Source organism: Antechinus flavipes, chromosome 6, assembly GCF_016432865.1.
Source record: "Antechinus flavipes isolate AdamAnt ecotype Samford, QLD, Australia chromosome 6, AdamAnt_v2, whole genome shotgun sequence".
In the NCBI taxonomy this organism is placed as follows: domain Eukaryota; kingdom Metazoa; phylum Chordata; class Mammalia; order Dasyuromorphia; family Dasyuridae; genus Antechinus; species Antechinus flavipes.
The window spans coordinates 241,475,602-241,491,737 of NC_067403.1; the positions used below are offsets into that span (position 1 = coordinate 241,475,602).

General features: G+C 44.9%; 2 protein-coding genes across 6 annotated transcripts in view; one reads left to right on the forward strand and one right to left on the reverse strand.

The window, feature by feature from the left end:
• The window catches only part of CELF1 (CUGBP Elav-like family member 1), a 99,523-nt gene extending 93,396 nt beyond the window's left edge, over window positions 1-6,127 (reverse strand). Inside the window, exon 1 of the mRNA XM_051965168.1 lies at window positions 5,909-6,127. The gene's annotated coding sequence lies outside the window, so the exon portion shown is untranslated. The remainder of the gene's footprint in view (window positions 1-5,908) is intronic.
• Window positions 6,128-6,638: 511 nt separating this feature from the next.
• Window positions 6,639-16,135, forward strand: PTPMT1 (protein tyrosine phosphatase mitochondrial 1). Of its 5 annotated transcripts, XM_051965176.1 has the most exons (7): window positions 6,639-6,737; window positions 8,510-8,703; window positions 9,347-9,499; window positions 9,815-11,540; window positions 12,705-12,785; window positions 14,590-14,781; window positions 15,720-16,135. In XM_051965176.1, the coding sequence occupies exons 4-7, from the start codon at window positions 11,067-11,069 to the stop codon at window positions 15,882-15,884; spliced, it is 912 nt and encodes a 303-aa protein (XP_051821136.1). In that variant the 5' UTR covers window positions 6,639-6,737; window positions 8,510-8,703; window positions 9,347-9,499; window positions 9,815-11,066; the 3' UTR covers window positions 15,885-16,135. The 5 variants fall into 5 exon arrangements, with proteins under 5 accessions (XP_051821136.1, XP_051821134.1, XP_051821135.1 ...); XM_051965174.1 differs by lacking the exon at window positions 6,639-6,737 and having other exon boundaries at window positions 8,521-8,785; XM_051965175.1 differs by lacking the exon at window positions 6,639-6,737 and having other exon boundaries at window positions 8,521-8,761.
• Window position 16,136: the final 1 nt, after the last annotated feature.

Here is a 16,136-nt window from a genome sequence, read left to right on the forward strand (position 1 = left end):
TATCTGTCTGTAATGATTTTTCCCTAAGGAGAATTTGCCAGAAGACCTGGGAAAGGGAGGGAGGGAGGCTAAATAGGGAGTTGTAGACCTGTGGAGGGAGAAAACTGACCCATGGTTTAACAGGACTCATGAGAGCAGGACCAGATTCAGAAAGGTGGAGTTCACACACATCCAGGTAGGATGTGGACCTGAACAGAAAAAGATAGTAAACAGTGGAGGGGGACAGACTAATGGAAGACACATGAGGCCAGATGGTCCTCAACTCAACAATCCTATGATCCTTATTAAATTCTTCTACTTTCACTTAGAGATTTTGTTTAAAAAAAAAAATTATTTCTGATGGAGGATAGGAGTCCAGAGAGAGACACAGAAGGAGGGAAAGGAGAAGGGGGGAGGGCACAGTACTGTATAGTAGTTATTTACATAAAGGCGGATTTGCATAATTAGAACCATTTGCATATGTAAAGCAAGAACTATCGGTATTTAGAAGCAGGCAAACAACACAATCAATCATACATCAATCAATGCATTCTACAATCAATTTGTTTCCTTGGCTATGTCTCACCCAACTTAAAAGGTTAACAACTACAATGTCACAAATACAAAATTCATTCACAAAGCAAAGAAAATTACTTAAGGAATAGGAAGTGAGGGAAGGTTGGAGAGAGAAGACAAGAGGGAAGCTCAAAATGAATAGTACTAAGAAGGAACATTTCTTACAAGCAAACAAAAGACACAAAGAGATTGAGAGACGTTTATAGGAAATTATCTGTACAAAAGAGAAACTTGTAGGAAAAAGAATCTGTACAAGTTTTGACAGATGTTCAAATAATATATTTTTTTAAACGGGGGTGGGGGTGGGGAGAGGAAGGAAAGGGGTGGGAAGGAGGAGAGAAGAAATAAGTATATATTAAGCACCTACTACCTGCCAGATATCATCTAAATGCTTTACAAATATCTCATTTTGGTCCTTGAAACATCTTGTGATGTAGGTGATTTTATATTATTACCTACATTTTACAGTTGAGGAAACTGAGGCAAACAGATTAAAATGACTTGTCCAGCTACTAAGTGACACAGACTGGATTTGAAATCAAGTCTTCTTGAGTTTAGACCCAGAGTCACCACTATTCCTCAACATATCTGAAACTTTTTACGTAGACTATAAGAGCGGAAATCAAACTTTAAAAGGAAGCAGAGGAATTTAAGATAGGATAATATGAAAACTCAAACATCTGCAATATTAAGGTTTTGATGCTCTGGACTAACAAGGCTCCATAAACAATGCATATCATAGCAATTTCCAGTTGAGTCATTTGAGTAGTGCCTGACTCTTTATGATCTCAAGTGCGGTTTTCTAGGCAAATTAACAGGATTAAGTGACTTGCCTGGGGTCACACAGTTACTAAGTGTCTGAGGCCAGATTTGAAATTAGGTAGACAAAGGGCAGCTAGATGGCGCTCTCAAATCCGACATCAGACACAACACTTCTGAGCTATGTGACCCTGGACAAGTCACTTAACCAAAACTGCCTGCTCCTCTCCCCTCAAAAAAGGTACGTTTATAACTGATGGATCCTTATAAGACACCAATTCAAGCTCTAAATCTGAGCTAATCACTCTCTTTTTATAAATTATCACGTATCTTCTAGTAGCAAGGGCAAAATTAACCATGTCAAGCACCTAAGAAAAAAGCTTTATTTGAATTGCTGCCATCATTAAATGAGAGGAAAGAAACTATTCTGTAAAACACAAGAAGTTTTTGATACACTGCAGGACTTTTTTCAAGGATGATCCTTAAAAACTAAAACTATAAAGAAGCTTGTTAAAGGTATATTTCTATCACTTTTAAAATTCAAGCAAATTGGTCACACACACACACAAAAAATCCAAGTTCGTGAGGCCCAAAAACTATTCAGAAAATAGAGAAGTATGAGGAAAAATGACCTAGATGTTATAATATCAATGATAACACAGATTTAAATCCTGACCTGAATAGCTTATGGTACCTTAAATAAAAAAATAAAAAAGACTTTCTCACATCCTGTATCAGAAAATACCATGCAATTTTACTTTTTCAGGAAAAGGTTATCTAAGGGAAGGATATGGAAATTCAAAATGGAGAAATAATAAAACATTTCTTAAACAGTTCATAACTGCTACCTAATAAAGGTGATTCAAAGAAATGAATTCTAGGCCCTGAGGTCAGGAAGAAGAGGCTCGCTGCCAAATGAAATTAGCCAACATATGAGGAGGGAAGCCAGAGATGAACATTCTCAGATGATAAGATATCCCCTAGAAGATACCTTCTGCCTTAGTTTTACCCTATAACAGTAATAACTAACAAGGTTAGATAAGTGAGAATATATTACATGCTAAATGGAGTAGTATACATAGCAAAATATTGATCCTACAGCCATATTTGTATTTCAAAAGATCCCACTCAAGAGAAATCCATCACATTTCATATGAGGGTCAAAGCAGATAGGAAATAATGACTCATAAGTTATGTTGAGTGATTCCATAAAGCAAGGGAAGTTCCAGACAAGCCCAGGGAAAAGGGAATATTAGTAACTTGATCACAACTAAAAGCACAACTGCTACATCAAACTAAGAAAACTTTTGTAGGCAAACTAACCACACCTCTTAGAATAATAGATGTTGCTCTTTAGACATTGACAGAATACAAAGCAAAGAAAACTGAAGACAGTCTTCCCAGACTACAACCCTTCTACAGTGGGACTTATTTGAAAGCAGAGCTTCTGAAAGGTGAGTTAACTAATTAAAGTGCAAAAGAGCCAAGTTTCCCTTCTAGTTGAACACAACCTCTCAATGCAAATTTTCTAATTTCTATGAACATAAAGAAAAGTCTGCCTTAACTAATAACCTTTATCCACCACCAAGTTCTTTCTACTAAAATTGAAACAATGAAAAAGATGGAGTCAATAAGATACACTATCTGTGTATCACACACATTGAGCACTGAGTTCTAAGTTTCTAGGGAAGGTTGGATACATTATATAGAATCTATCCAAGTAGAAATACCTGTGGACTGTCTGGAAAAAAACAAAAATCTGTACCAAGGTTACAAATATAACTTCATATGAATGTTTCTGTTACAGAGCTTAACAAAACCATAACCAATGCTTATGAGGATTGTGGAAGTTTTCTTTTTCTTCACTTACCTTGTGCTCATCTCACCATTCATTAAGAAATCTATCAAAAATTCCAGAGTTACTGTTCAAATTTTATTTCTGATTATCTGGGAGCCGGCACTGTCCATGCTATCATTAATATAAATAACCAAGAAAAACATTTTCATTCAAGTTTCAAAGAAGTATTTCTATGGTTTGAAGAGACTGCTTGAAGGTTGTTTTTCTACAATTTAGAAGAATCAATGATATCACATTACTGCTTCAGTTTTCAAGAACCAAAAATGACAAAATAAATTTAAGCCATAAACAGGACCACCTAAAGATCTTAAGTTTTGTAGTTCAACTTCCTCACTTTACATGTCAGTAGGCTTGGACACAAGCCAGGGTGAGACTCAGTTTATGCTTCTGTAAAATATAATGCACACAAAATGGGTGAAGAAGGTCAAATGTGAAAGCTATGTGCCACACAAATGGAAAGATAGTGATTTCTTAGTAAAAGTATGTGTTTTTCTGGCTCCATTCAGTTCTTTGGGGGTAAAGATACTAATAACATTTCCCAATTCACCTTCTCCCTCCTGACCTCAACAGCAAAGAGAAATACTAGGGGGACAGAAAAAAAAAGCAGCATGTCAAACAGCAGTTAAGGATCTTCCAAAAGCTTCACAAAAGGATACCTGTAGACTTCAAAAAGTATCTCATTTCTATTCCTTCTCCCCCTCTCCAAGCTTAATCAGCATATTCAATGACCAGCTTAAACGTTAGAAATTATGGCAAATCTTCTCTCATTTCATAGATGCTGGGAGACTTTAGAAGCAGACATAAGACAACCCACTTATCTGAACATAATATAAATTCTCCATCCTCTAAAGGCCAATTCAAATATCACTTCTAAGAAGCCTCCAAATACCAATTAAGCTGTAAACTTCAAAAAAGTAAGGACCCTCTCATCTGTCCTATGATATTGGAACTTGAAATATCTGAAGATTATACCTTCTTAACATTCCCAAATCTTATATAGGTGTGTGCATCTGAAACTAAAGTCTGTAACAGGTTATTAAATGGGCTTTTAATAACATAAGGTTTTATTTTTGCAAAGTATTTATTACAAAATGTATCTGTCAATGAATGTGCAACATAGTCATACCACCCAAGTTTTATTCCAGTAAAGACCAATGAATGATAAATGACCTCCGTACATTTACAAAAATGGCTCGGAATTAGGGGATACCAGAGGGGGAGGGTTAGGAAAAAGGCCATTTCTTAGGAGGAGGTGGAAGGACAGAATGACACATTCTTGTCCAGCTAGATTCTTCACTAATCCAAAGTGAATCAAACTTCCTTTCTCCTCCTCACCACCACCACCACCACCAAAGGATAGAGGGCACACACGGGGCCACTTACATCCTCGTCTCCTACTAAACAGATTTCCTCCTTCAAGGCATTCTCTTAACCCACAAGAAAATAAGATGATGGACTCCTCAGGAAGGCACAGAGAAGTTGGGCACTTGTGACTCTCCAGTCTCCTCACTCTTTCTACCTTCACCGACAATGTCCAAGTTTCTGAGCTGGTAGCTCATTCATGCAGCAGCCAACTCTTACTTAATGAAGTGTATTTTAAAGAGATCATCTCCTCAGCTCCCCCGGCCCTTCTTAAACAAGAAATTCCCCGAGGTCCATCCTGCAGCAGAATGTCTTCAAATGTCAGTCAACAAGTATCTATTCTGTGCTTTTAATAAATGTCACCCCCTAATTAGATAGGGGCTGTCTGTGGGATTTCCTTTCTACCGGAGCCTAGCCCTGTGTCTACCAGGAACACGGCAGGTTTGCTCTTGATTTTAAGTTCCTGTTCTCAAGGAGCTCCCCACTTAAAAACGCATCCGTCTCTCGGGTTACGAGGAAGTCCCACGCTTCGATCCCGGGCTAGGCAGGGACGTGCCGTAACAAACAGCCCCAAAAAGGCTGAAGGGTTCCATCAGCGAGAAGCCATTTTCCCCAAACAAGACCCTCGTCCCAATCCCACCGGCCCACTTCTCCAACTCAGAGGGACAACTCCGAGCGGACTCCTCCCTAATACTGAGGCCGGGAGCCGGGGCTGGGGGAAGGTCCCCAATTCCCTAAGGCCAGTCGGTGAACACACCGGCTCATTCCCGCAGAAAACTCCGGGACAAACCCCTCACTGCTTTCCCTCCAGCACCGCTCTTTTCCGAGGGCGGGGTCCACTCCAGGGCAGCACCGGGAGGCGACCGAGCAAACGAGGCGAAGCCAAACTGTCCCCTGCCCCCCCCCCCAACCCCGGACTGGGCCAGCAGCCTCCGCACCCGCCCTCCGCCGGCTCCCGGACTCGTGGGGCCACGGCTGGGGGCCGACCACCGGGGCATTTTAAAGACCGGGGTCTCAGTCACCTCTCTAAGACCGGGGCCCGCCGCGGGTCGGTCCGGGCAGTGTAGACGCGCCCGGAGGAGCAGGAGGCGGCGGCGGCGCGGGGGGTCACGGCGTGGCCAAGGGGTGGGGAGCGGCTCACGTGGGGGAAGGGGGAGGAGCGCGGGCACGAAGCCCGGCAGGCCCGAGAGGAACGGGGGCAGCGCTCCCCGGGGGCCGAGGCACGCGGCGCCCGCCCAGCTAGGCCGGGGGCGAGGAGCGGCCGGCGGGAGGAAGGCCCCGTGACCCGGACCCGCCCCGCAAAGCCTCCCCGCCAGCCCGCCAGCCCACTGCCCGCCCGGCCGAGGCCCGTTATCCCGCCGAAGCCAAGCTCACCTGCAGCTGCACCTGCGCCCGTCGCCGTCGCCGCCGCCGCCGCCGCCGCCGCCTCCTCAGCCGCCGCCGCCGCCTCTCTGAGGCCCAGTCCCCGGGGAGCCTCCGCGTCCCGCCGCCGCCGCCACCGCCGCCGCCGGAGCCGGACACCCCAAAATGGCGGCACTTCCGGCGCCTACCACCGGGAGACGAGGGAGGGGTGCGGTGGAAGGAATGAACCACCGCGGCGCCGCCCTGAACTCCGTACACCCCCGCGCGGGGCTGAATGGAAGGGGCGGGGGTGGAGGGAGAGGAAGAGCGCGGCAGCTCCCCCTGGGGCGGGGGAGTAGAGAGGCGTTCCTCGGACTAGGGTGCTGGACCACTGGAAGATAAGTGAACTCGGTCTTCAGAAATGCGGGGGAGGGGGGTCACTGAACCGCGCAAAACTCGAAGCGGTCTTGGTTAGACTGGACAGAGGTGCAAACTGCGGTTCAGTGTGACTCTCCGACCAGTGGCAGTCCAGCCTCCGCTTGCAGACTTTCGGTGATGGGGAACTCACTATCTAATGCGACAAGCCCGTGTATTTTTTTTAAGTGCAACAGCAACCTCTAAGCCTAGTCAAGCAAAACAATTCCCACACGTGTCTCCTGCTTTCTTAGTCCTTCGCTAGTGTGAGGTACAAGAGTTGGAAGCACCGCTATAACATTAGGAATTTTTCCTTCTTCCTCTAGCTGGAAATAATGGAAGTGGAGGAGCCCACATTACAAGTCATGGTACATCCGAGGTAATGGGGAGGGGGCAGAAGCTTTGGGGGCTTCGAGGTCGGAAAAAGCTTCCAGAAGATGGGACTTAGGTAAGAAGGGCATTGGGACAGGTGTGGAGGTGGGAAATGGGGTATACTTGGTGAGGAACAGCTGGCAGTCCAATTGGGCTGACCTCCTCCCCCGAAACTCTTTCTCCTTCCTCTTCCCCCCCCCCAAGTCGAGTTTTACAAGCCTTTTCTGAAACAACATAATACGAAATACATAATAAATCCGTATTATACTAAATCTCTTAGTTAATCCCCTAATTTTGCCTAGTACAAGCAAGCCATTGGACTAGCCATTCAACAGTCTTTGCTTTTAAGGAGTCTACTTGGGAGTATCTGGACTCCCAATTCCCAATTTCTTTCGATTCCAATCCATTCTTTAAGTAGCTTACAAATTATTCTTCCTAAAGTACTAGTTTAATTATGTGACTTCTCTGACTCCAAAACTTCAGGGGCTATTTTTTTGCATCTTAGCATTATCATATAGCTCATATATATTTATAACACATTTATTTTATACTGTGTGTGTGTGTTGTGTAGGGTAAAACCCCAAATCTTCTGCTTAGCATCAAAACTCTTTCCAATCTGGCTCCTTTCTACTCTTTCTAGGATGGTTTCACATGAATCCTTTCTCCTTACATCCCAGTTAAACTGGATTATTAAACTGGTCCCGTAAACTTTGTATTCAATTCTCACCTTCACATCTTTACAGAGTAGCTTTAGCCTCTTGGCTGGAATGCAGTCTCTCTACCTCTGTCTTAGAATCTTTAGCTCCTTTTAAAGGTCAGGTCATGTGTTCCCCCCTCCTCACTGCTCTCATCCTTCTTAAATAACCATGTACATATGCAAATACTCGGAATATATTTAATGCAGATGTAAACATTTGTAATGTTAATACATATATCTTAACAAGCATATATGTACATATACATAATTATGTAATTATGTTCTATCATCCTGCTCCTTACCCCCCCCCCAAAGTATAAGCTCCTCAAACAAAAGTAGGAACAATTTCTTTCCTTTTTTGTTTTTGTTTTTGTACATCCAACTAGCTTAGTACCTTACACATAGTAGGCCCTTCGTAAATATTTGTCGGATTTGGATTGAATTGCCATAGCTCAGGAGAACCCTCTTTGGTTTACTATATAGGGTGTTGCCTTCACCTACATTTTACAGGATTATAAATCCTCATTAATAATGCTCTTTTCCAGACAGGCTCATTTGTGAATAGTAAGGTTTCCTGTTCAGTCCTTGCCTGGGGGAGCATATACTCGACAAATAACAGGAATTCTGGCCAGAGTCTAGTTATCCCAGAGGAAACAAACAATTGATTTTTTTCCCCTTCATTTATTCCTCTGTGCCTCTTTTGCTAGAGGGAAGGAGGATACAGAAAGCTGGCAAGGAAGAATTACCCTCACGTTCCCGAACCTAGTATTTTACCCTTCGACAAAGCCGGCTAAGAGAAGGGATTCGGGAGCCCTGGACGAGGAATTTAGGCTGTCGATTATGTAGAAGGGATCACTTCGTGGGGGGAGGAGGAGAAGGAGAAAGACACTCCCCATACCAGTCCCCAAAAGCTCGCTCCCTCAAGGAGCCAGGGACTCTGGAGGAAAAAATACATCCTGACACAGTTCACATGTAACTAGAGAGGTGCAAGCGCACGCCAGCCGGGCTGACTGGGTGCCTGTGGCCAGCGGAGCAGCTGCATTGGTCAGGAGGTGGAGAAAACCGCCTGTGGGGAAGGGCTGGGAGGGTCCGGGATGGGGAGGGGGTTGGGTCGCGAGATAAGAGCTCCTCCTCCTTCGTTTGGCTTCTAGGGAACCATTTTGCGGGATTCATTGCAACCATTTTCCCAGCTTGCGAAAGCACTTTAAAATGCCAGCGTTCGGCTCGGAAGAGCGAGCTCCTGCGGGCCAAAGTTCTGGCGAGTGTTCCCTGTTACGGCTCCTCGGCAGAGAGCAACGGATGGAACAGGGGTGGCAGCCGGCCTCCCTGTGCCCGGGCCGGCCAGGTCTGCGAGCCAGGAGACCAGAACCATTAGGGCTATTTGCTAGGCCCACGGTCTTGTGGTAAAGACCCCACTGGGGAGCTGGGTGAGGATGGGACTCTATGAGTTCGGACTTGCTGTGTCTCCTCACTGGACAGGACCTGAGGGGGAAGCAGCTGGGGATTCATAATCAATGATTTCTAAGCCATCAAAAGCTGTGTGATCTCAGCCAGAGGCTTCTTGTTACCTTCGGGTCTGTTTCCTTACCTTTAAAATGAGGTTGGATTACAAACAGGGGTTCTTAACCTGGGGTCCACCAAAGAGATCATTGGATAGATTTCAGGAGATCTGTGAATTTGGGTGTGAAAAAATTTCATCTTTTATCTTCATTAAGCTCTAGCATTTCCTTTAGTTAATTAAAACATGGTTCAGAGAAGGACCCTATAGACTTCACCAAACTGTCAGGAGAGGTCCAAGATTCACAAAGGGGCCAGATCCCCTGAACTAGAGGATTTCTAAAGTCTCTTTTAGGGGTATAGCCCAAGATCTAAAGTTAAAAGGGTGCTGGACCCCTGGGGTGCTGGGCTCTTGGGAATGGAATCACCAGGGGGCCTATCCGTTCAGTATTCTACAAGTCAGCACACATTCTGCACACTCTTTATTCCAGGGACTACCTCAAAAAGAAATTGAATCTTAGGACCATAGATCTGGAATTGGAAGGGACCCACTGGCCAACTAGTTAGCCTCTCCCCCCTGTCTCCCACATTGATGGAGAAATGAATGTCCACAGAGGTGATATGACTCCTCCAAGATAACACAGGTAATAAGCTTCTAAGAGACAGCATTTGAACCCAGGCCTCATGATTCCAGAGAGCCAACTGCAACAAGTTTTGGAGCTTGTTTGTTGTTGGGTTTTTTGGTTTGTTATTTTAACCGCCTGTTTAAAATGCTGGGGTACTGCTATAGAGATTCAATCTTTTCTTTATACTATGATTGATCATTTTCCTGTTTTATAAATTTAGGGTTTTAGGAGAGTAATTTCAAAGACATGGACAATCATTTGCAATCTCTTCTTTTTGTTTGTTTGTTTACCTAACCCAGTATTTCCTATTCCCTTGTTTCCTTCATAACTCAGGTCAAGAGCCATTTCTAGGAAAAGCCCTCCTCATCACATCAGCTGCTAGGATTGTGGTTTTATGCCTTTCATTCTGGAGGATGCTTATGACATCTGGGAAGTGATGCTGCTAGGAAGAAAGCTTTTGAGGAGTGATTCTTTGTACTTTTTATCTGTAGCACACAAAAGATATTTAATAAATGCTCATTGACTGATTCCTTTACCTTTCTATTTATTTTGTCGTGTTTCCTTCTATAAATTATAAGCTCTTTTTGGAGCACGACTGTTTGTTGCTTTTGTAACTCCACTGCCGGCTATGTAATTGGCAATGCTTTTTGTTTTGTTCTTATATTTGAAACCTCATTCTTATTAAGGGGAGCTTCAATTAAAAAAAACTTTTTTTTAAGATAAAAAACAACAAGTTTGAATTTTTGTTCTTCAATAAGATGCAACAAACGATAAGGAAGCATCTCCTATGTGCAAGAACCAGGTCAGGTTTTCCTATATGGCGTCAGGGCACCTAATTGGATCTCATTTTCTCCGTCCTACCAACTCCCCCACCTCCACCTCGACCCTCAACCACATTCCTACAAACCACACCCCCGTAAAACGTAAGCTCTCCAAGGTGGTGCCTGGGTCACTTTTCCTGCCAGCGCTTGCTGCCCCCAGCTCATGGCTAGTACGGAAGGCGTCTGGTCGCAGAAAGGGTCCTGTCGCTGACTTTCTCTGGGCTTGTCTTCTTTCTGGTCGCCACTTTTTAGGGAAGAGATGGTAACTGAGGAGCGTCCAGAGGAACGGAGGCTAGGTCCAGAGCTAGTCTTTGACTCTGCTCTTAGGGAGACAAAAATAAGTGTTTCAGCCTCGTAACTGTGCGAAGAAAACTGGGAACCACGCGGGAAAGCTTCCCGGCCCATGGGGATTACAAGCCGGAGCGGAGGTCTCTCCGGTAGCTGGTGGCATCGCCGGCGGGAACAGACTGTCCCGAACGAAAAGGTTCATGGGAACTTCAATCCCCTTCCCGGCCGGGGGCTGGACAGGTGCGGGAGGCTCGAAGGCCCTTTCCTCTCTCTACGCAGCGCGGCTTCGTACTCAGAGGCCCTGACCGCGATCTTCAGTTTCTCTCGTTTTCATTTAGCCCACCGCCTTGCTTCCTCTCTATTGGCCCGCGGTTCTGCCGGTATCCCTCGGGCTCTGCCGGAGGGCCTCCCCATTGGACGAGGCCGACGAGCGGCCGCGGGAGGGCGGGTCCGTTCCTCTTCCGGGTCCCGCCCCCATGCCGCCGGTGCCCGCCCCCTCGCTCCCCTCCGGGGCCACCGCCCAGCCCCTTCAGAAACTGAGCCTAGGCTTGGCTATCGACTCAGAGGGCTCGCAGCCGCCTAGTCAGCTGTCCTTGTTCCCGGGCACGTCATCGGGAAGCTCTGGGCTTAGCGAGGAGGCGGTTGTGGAGGAGCGAGGGCAGAGGCCGAGCTGGTTCCGTAGACGAGGCCCGAGCCGGAGCCGGAGCCGGGAACTCCAGCCGGAGAGCCCGAGCCCGGATCTAAGGTCAGCCTCCTCGCGCTGGGCCCGCACCGGCATGGCGGCTTCATCGGTGCTGAGCGCCGGCCTGGCGCGGATCCTCTTCTACCCAACGCTTCTGTACACACTGATGCGCGACAAGGTGTCGGGACCGGCGCACCGCGACTGGTACCACCGCATCGACTCTACAGTGCTGTTGGGCGCACTGCCGCTGCGCAGCCTCACGAGCCAGGTGAGCGGGAGGGAGGAAGGATGCGGGGAGGAGTCGAAGGCACTGCCGCTGCGCAGTCTCTCGCGCCGGGTGAACTGAGGGAAAGGAGGAAAGAGGGCTCGGAGGCACTGCAGCTGCGCAGCCTCACGCTTCGGGGAGAGGGGGAAATGGAAGGGACATTGCCGGGTCCCCTTCCCCCATCCTCTGCGACCGGGTGTCCCGGCGCCACCGCTGCGCAGCCTCACGCACCGACGGATGGAGGTGGGGCCGGAGGACTACGTGCTTTCTCCGCCTCACGTGCCGAGAGTCTGAGGGACGGGACCGTGCTGCGGGAGGGGGGTAGGGGTGGGGGAAGGGCAGTCTGGGCTGCCCGGGGCTTCCCTCTCAGCGCTGCTGGCCCCGGTCGCGACCGCACTGTATTGGGGAGGTCTAGGGCTTGACCCTAGGTTCTGGGGGCATGGCTCGGCGGAGGCTAGCGTGCCTGCAAGGCCCTGGCTCGCGAGTGTCTCTGGGTCCTCTAGTTGGGCCCTGGGGCGGAGACCCGAAGCGATTGGCTCCCGTTGTCTAGGGCGGTCTCTGAGGCGGATCTGAATCTAGGACTTCGCTTTCTTCAGAGGTCCGGCCCCCCTCATTTTTAAGAAGGTCAGAAGAGAGAATGGCTGTCCTGAGTCACTTAATGCCTGCTGGCTCGGGGCCGGGGACGTCCGGGAGGGGGCGCCTCCAGCGCCGGGAAATCTGCCCGACGGGCCGGAAACTCCTTGGAGCTGTCCAGAGTGAAACTCCTCTGCCGAAGCCTTCCTGAAAGAAGGATTCTCTAATTCAGGATGAGGGGGTCACCTCAAACTCAGACCCCTTCAACGAGTATTAGTCCTTTCCGGGAGCAAGGCTAGGTGCTTGAAAAGAACCAATCTGGGAAGAACCCCAGACTTACAGCCAGAGAAGCTGGCCTTGAGTTTTGGGGCTTAAACTGTGTACTCGGCCGAGACACTTTCTTTGTGCAGATTTTGGAGGTTTCGGGGGTGAAGTGAGATTGGACTAGGGAACTGCTTAGCGCTCTACGTTCTATAATCTTCCTAATAAATACAAGGTGTAGCAAAATGTAGGAGGGAATCCTCTTCCCAAAAAGAGACAGAATTCGGAAGGAAAGTTTGAAAAATAGAGTGGATCTCCTTTTTCTTTTTACAGCTAATAGAGAAGGAGAATGTTCGAGCAGTGATCACCATGAATGAAGAATATGAGACGAGATTCCTGTGTAACACTTATGAGGTGAGGGCTTCAGGAAATAAATCCCACCAAAACCTACCAAGCACAGCTCTCCCTCAAATCGCACTCAGGATTTGTAGAGTTTTTCAGACACTGAGATTGGGGGTTGGGGGTGGAGAGCAGACTTAAGGAATATCTACAAGGTCTGAACATTTTCAGCACCATAGAATCCTGAAGAACAATAGAAAATTGAACAGAATTGTGCTGATTAACCTTGAACCATACACAGATATTTCTCAACCTTACCAAATTCAAGGATCTTATTAAAAGTCTTTTTTCCCTTTTAAACTTAACTAATTTATATAGTAGGTAAGAGAGGAAAAATCTGCATTTTGAAAGCAAATTTATTAGTTTAAAATGAGTACATTTATTCCAGAATTGTACACAATGTAATTTCAGATTCTGTGACAAATAAAAATTGGCACTGTTTGATAAGAATATAAACTAGGCCCTTTGCTGAACAAAACTTAGGTCCATGCTAGCTATTAAAAGAAGATTCACCATTCTTACTAGACAGATTATTGTTTCTATCATCTCTACAATCCAAGTTACTAGAAAATCTGAAAATTCTACAAGGACTTTCTGTCGATCCTATACTGTAGAAATATGAATTCATGATAATAAAGTGATAAAATACTGACCTATTTCCTATCAGTTTTGGGAGAACATGAGTTTGTGGAAAACATTTTAAATCAGAAATACTCTATAGCCTTTGCTGGGCTAACCATTTGGGGAGTGCTTAACACGAGCAAATTAGTAATTAAAATGTTCTTTCTATCTTGCTCACTCCTTCAGAAAAGCTATTTCTTTTCAAAAGACCTGAGAAACTTTAAAGCTCATTTTTGAATGTTCTAAGATCTTCTTGGACTTCAAAAGCATTGACCTTAAGGATCATTAGTCAAACTTTAAAATATAGATTAGTCCTATCAGTTGTAGGGCAAGTGAAGGATATACATTTTTTTACAGAATAGCCCCAGATTAGGTTTGCCAAATTCAGATTGGGAAAAACATGATTACCTTCTGTAACCTTGAATATCAATACTTTTTTAAAAAATGTATCCAAAATAACATTGCAGGTATTTATGGCTTTATGTTCATTTATCAACATTTTTTAAACTATAGCCATTATTCATGTTTTAGGGTTTTCCAAGTAAGACTGAGACCTGATTAAGTATACACTGCCAAGATCCTATAAAATCCTCTATATTTGCAGCTTTTCTTTCAAGTAAATATACAAAGACTGCTGTGTTGATTTTAATTTGAGATTTTAGTTTCCCAGATAATTTATGCACTCTCTTCTGTTTCTTAGACCTATTTTTCTCCCATCTTCCAGTGGGAATTTTTCCATACAGACATAGAGACTCTGTGAAATAGTTCTATAAAACCTATAAACCACTCAGGTGCCAAGATGATCCAAAGACAGAATCACACAATTCTACAGCTGTTAGATATTCTGTAGTGGAAAATTCTGTAACGGGAAATTAAAATAGCTAAGAGAAGCATTTAAAAAAAAAAGATTGTGTTAAATCTTTAAAATGTTCCCACCGTTAAAAGATCAACTCTTCTTTCATTAAATATTAACACCCTAGGATCTGCCATTTTGGAGAACTTTGTGCAATAGGCTTGATTTTACAGAACAAGGAACATTAAATTTTACTTAGATAACATTAAATTAGTTCTGGTAATTGTTTTGCTCTGGTGAATCTAGCGTGTTCACCCTCATACCAATCACATTGTTTCACTTTATTCACCTTCATATCAGCCATACTTTTTCATTTTATTTTTCTAATGGTGGAATTGCTTTCAGGAATGGAAAGCAGTTGGAGTAGAGCAATTGCGTCTCAGCACAGTGGATATGACTGGAGTCCCAACTTTGGAAAACCTAAAGAAAGGTGTCCAGTTCACACTCAAGTATATGACACTGGGGAAATGTGTCTATGTTCATTGCAAGGCTGGGCGCTCCAGAAGCGCCACCATGGTGGCAGCCTATTTGATGCAGGTATGAGTTTGGGCAGAATTCCATACAAATCTTTGCAGGGACCCTTCCCAAACTTCAAAATTGGCCTACTACTAGATCACTTGGCTCTTAAAAGAAGAGAGCCCCCGAGAGAAGGTGATTATTCCAAACTCTAGCTTGTCCCTGATGGCAGTCTTTAGGTTAGTTCTCCCCCTGTACAAAGAGTAAAGTTCTAAGGACTTCTTTGTATCTCTCCTAGCACCTATGAGTGCTTTGTCCTTAAAAGTCACTTAACAAATGATTATTCAGTGAATGAATGTGTTTCTACATCATGAACACATGGAGCTTGAAAAGAAAGAGAACAGTATTTTTTCCAGGCAGCAATGAGCCCAAACAGAGATTTCTTTTGGTATTCCAATTAGCTGTTGGTGGGAGTGATGCTTTACCTTCTGGTTAAAAGAGTTTCAGGAGAAGGCCTGAAGGACAAAACCCTGAACTATCAGGCAAGGACTTCAAAGGAATCCCAACTATCTCCATTTCTAATTTAATGCAGAAGCCTTGATATAGAGCAGTGAGAGAAACAGGAGTTGTTTTTCACTGTCTTGAGGAATTTCTTGCCTTGCTCTTCTTTAAAACTCTTAGTTCCTCATTTTGGAAAGAAATGGTTGGCAGTTCAGACTTCTCTACATGACTAGGTTTTAATAAGTCTCTACTTTGTAGCACTACCAGCTTATAGAAGTTTCTTAAAGCAAGAACAAGTACATAATATGAAAGACAATTACTGCTTACCTCCCAAGAAAAAGCTAAGAATCTTCAAATTGTGTATATGGAGAAAGCTGCAGTATAAAGTACCACTGAATAAAGTTCAGTTCAAAATGACTTGAGCGAATAGTCCTTAGTCCCTTAGCATCTGGTCTTTGGGTTTGTGTAGAGACAGTCCTCCCTTCATTCATATCTTTCTCACTTTCCTTTTACTCCAGGTATATAACTGGAGTCCAGAGGAGGCCGTGAAAGCTATTGCCGACATCCGTTCCCACATCCACATCAGACCTGGGCAGGTAGAGGTCCTCAAGGAATTCCACAAACAGGTCATGGCTGAAGCAGAAAAAACTACGGTTTCCCCAAAAGAACCAGCTGATGAATGAAGTAGGAAAACTGGAAAGAACTCTTAAGACTCTGCAGCTCATTACAGAATAAACAAATTCATTCATTGGACCCTGGGGGCTGTAACTTGTAATAGGCAGAAAACATCCTGCTCTACCAGAAATGTGGCAAAAGGATGGATAACCATCCTTTTTTTGTCTGCTTTGTTTTGCTTCAGTCTCAGAAAACTATTCATTCTACAACAGAAGCTAAATGTAAACTCGGTTCTCAATAGATTTTATTTTTTACTACAT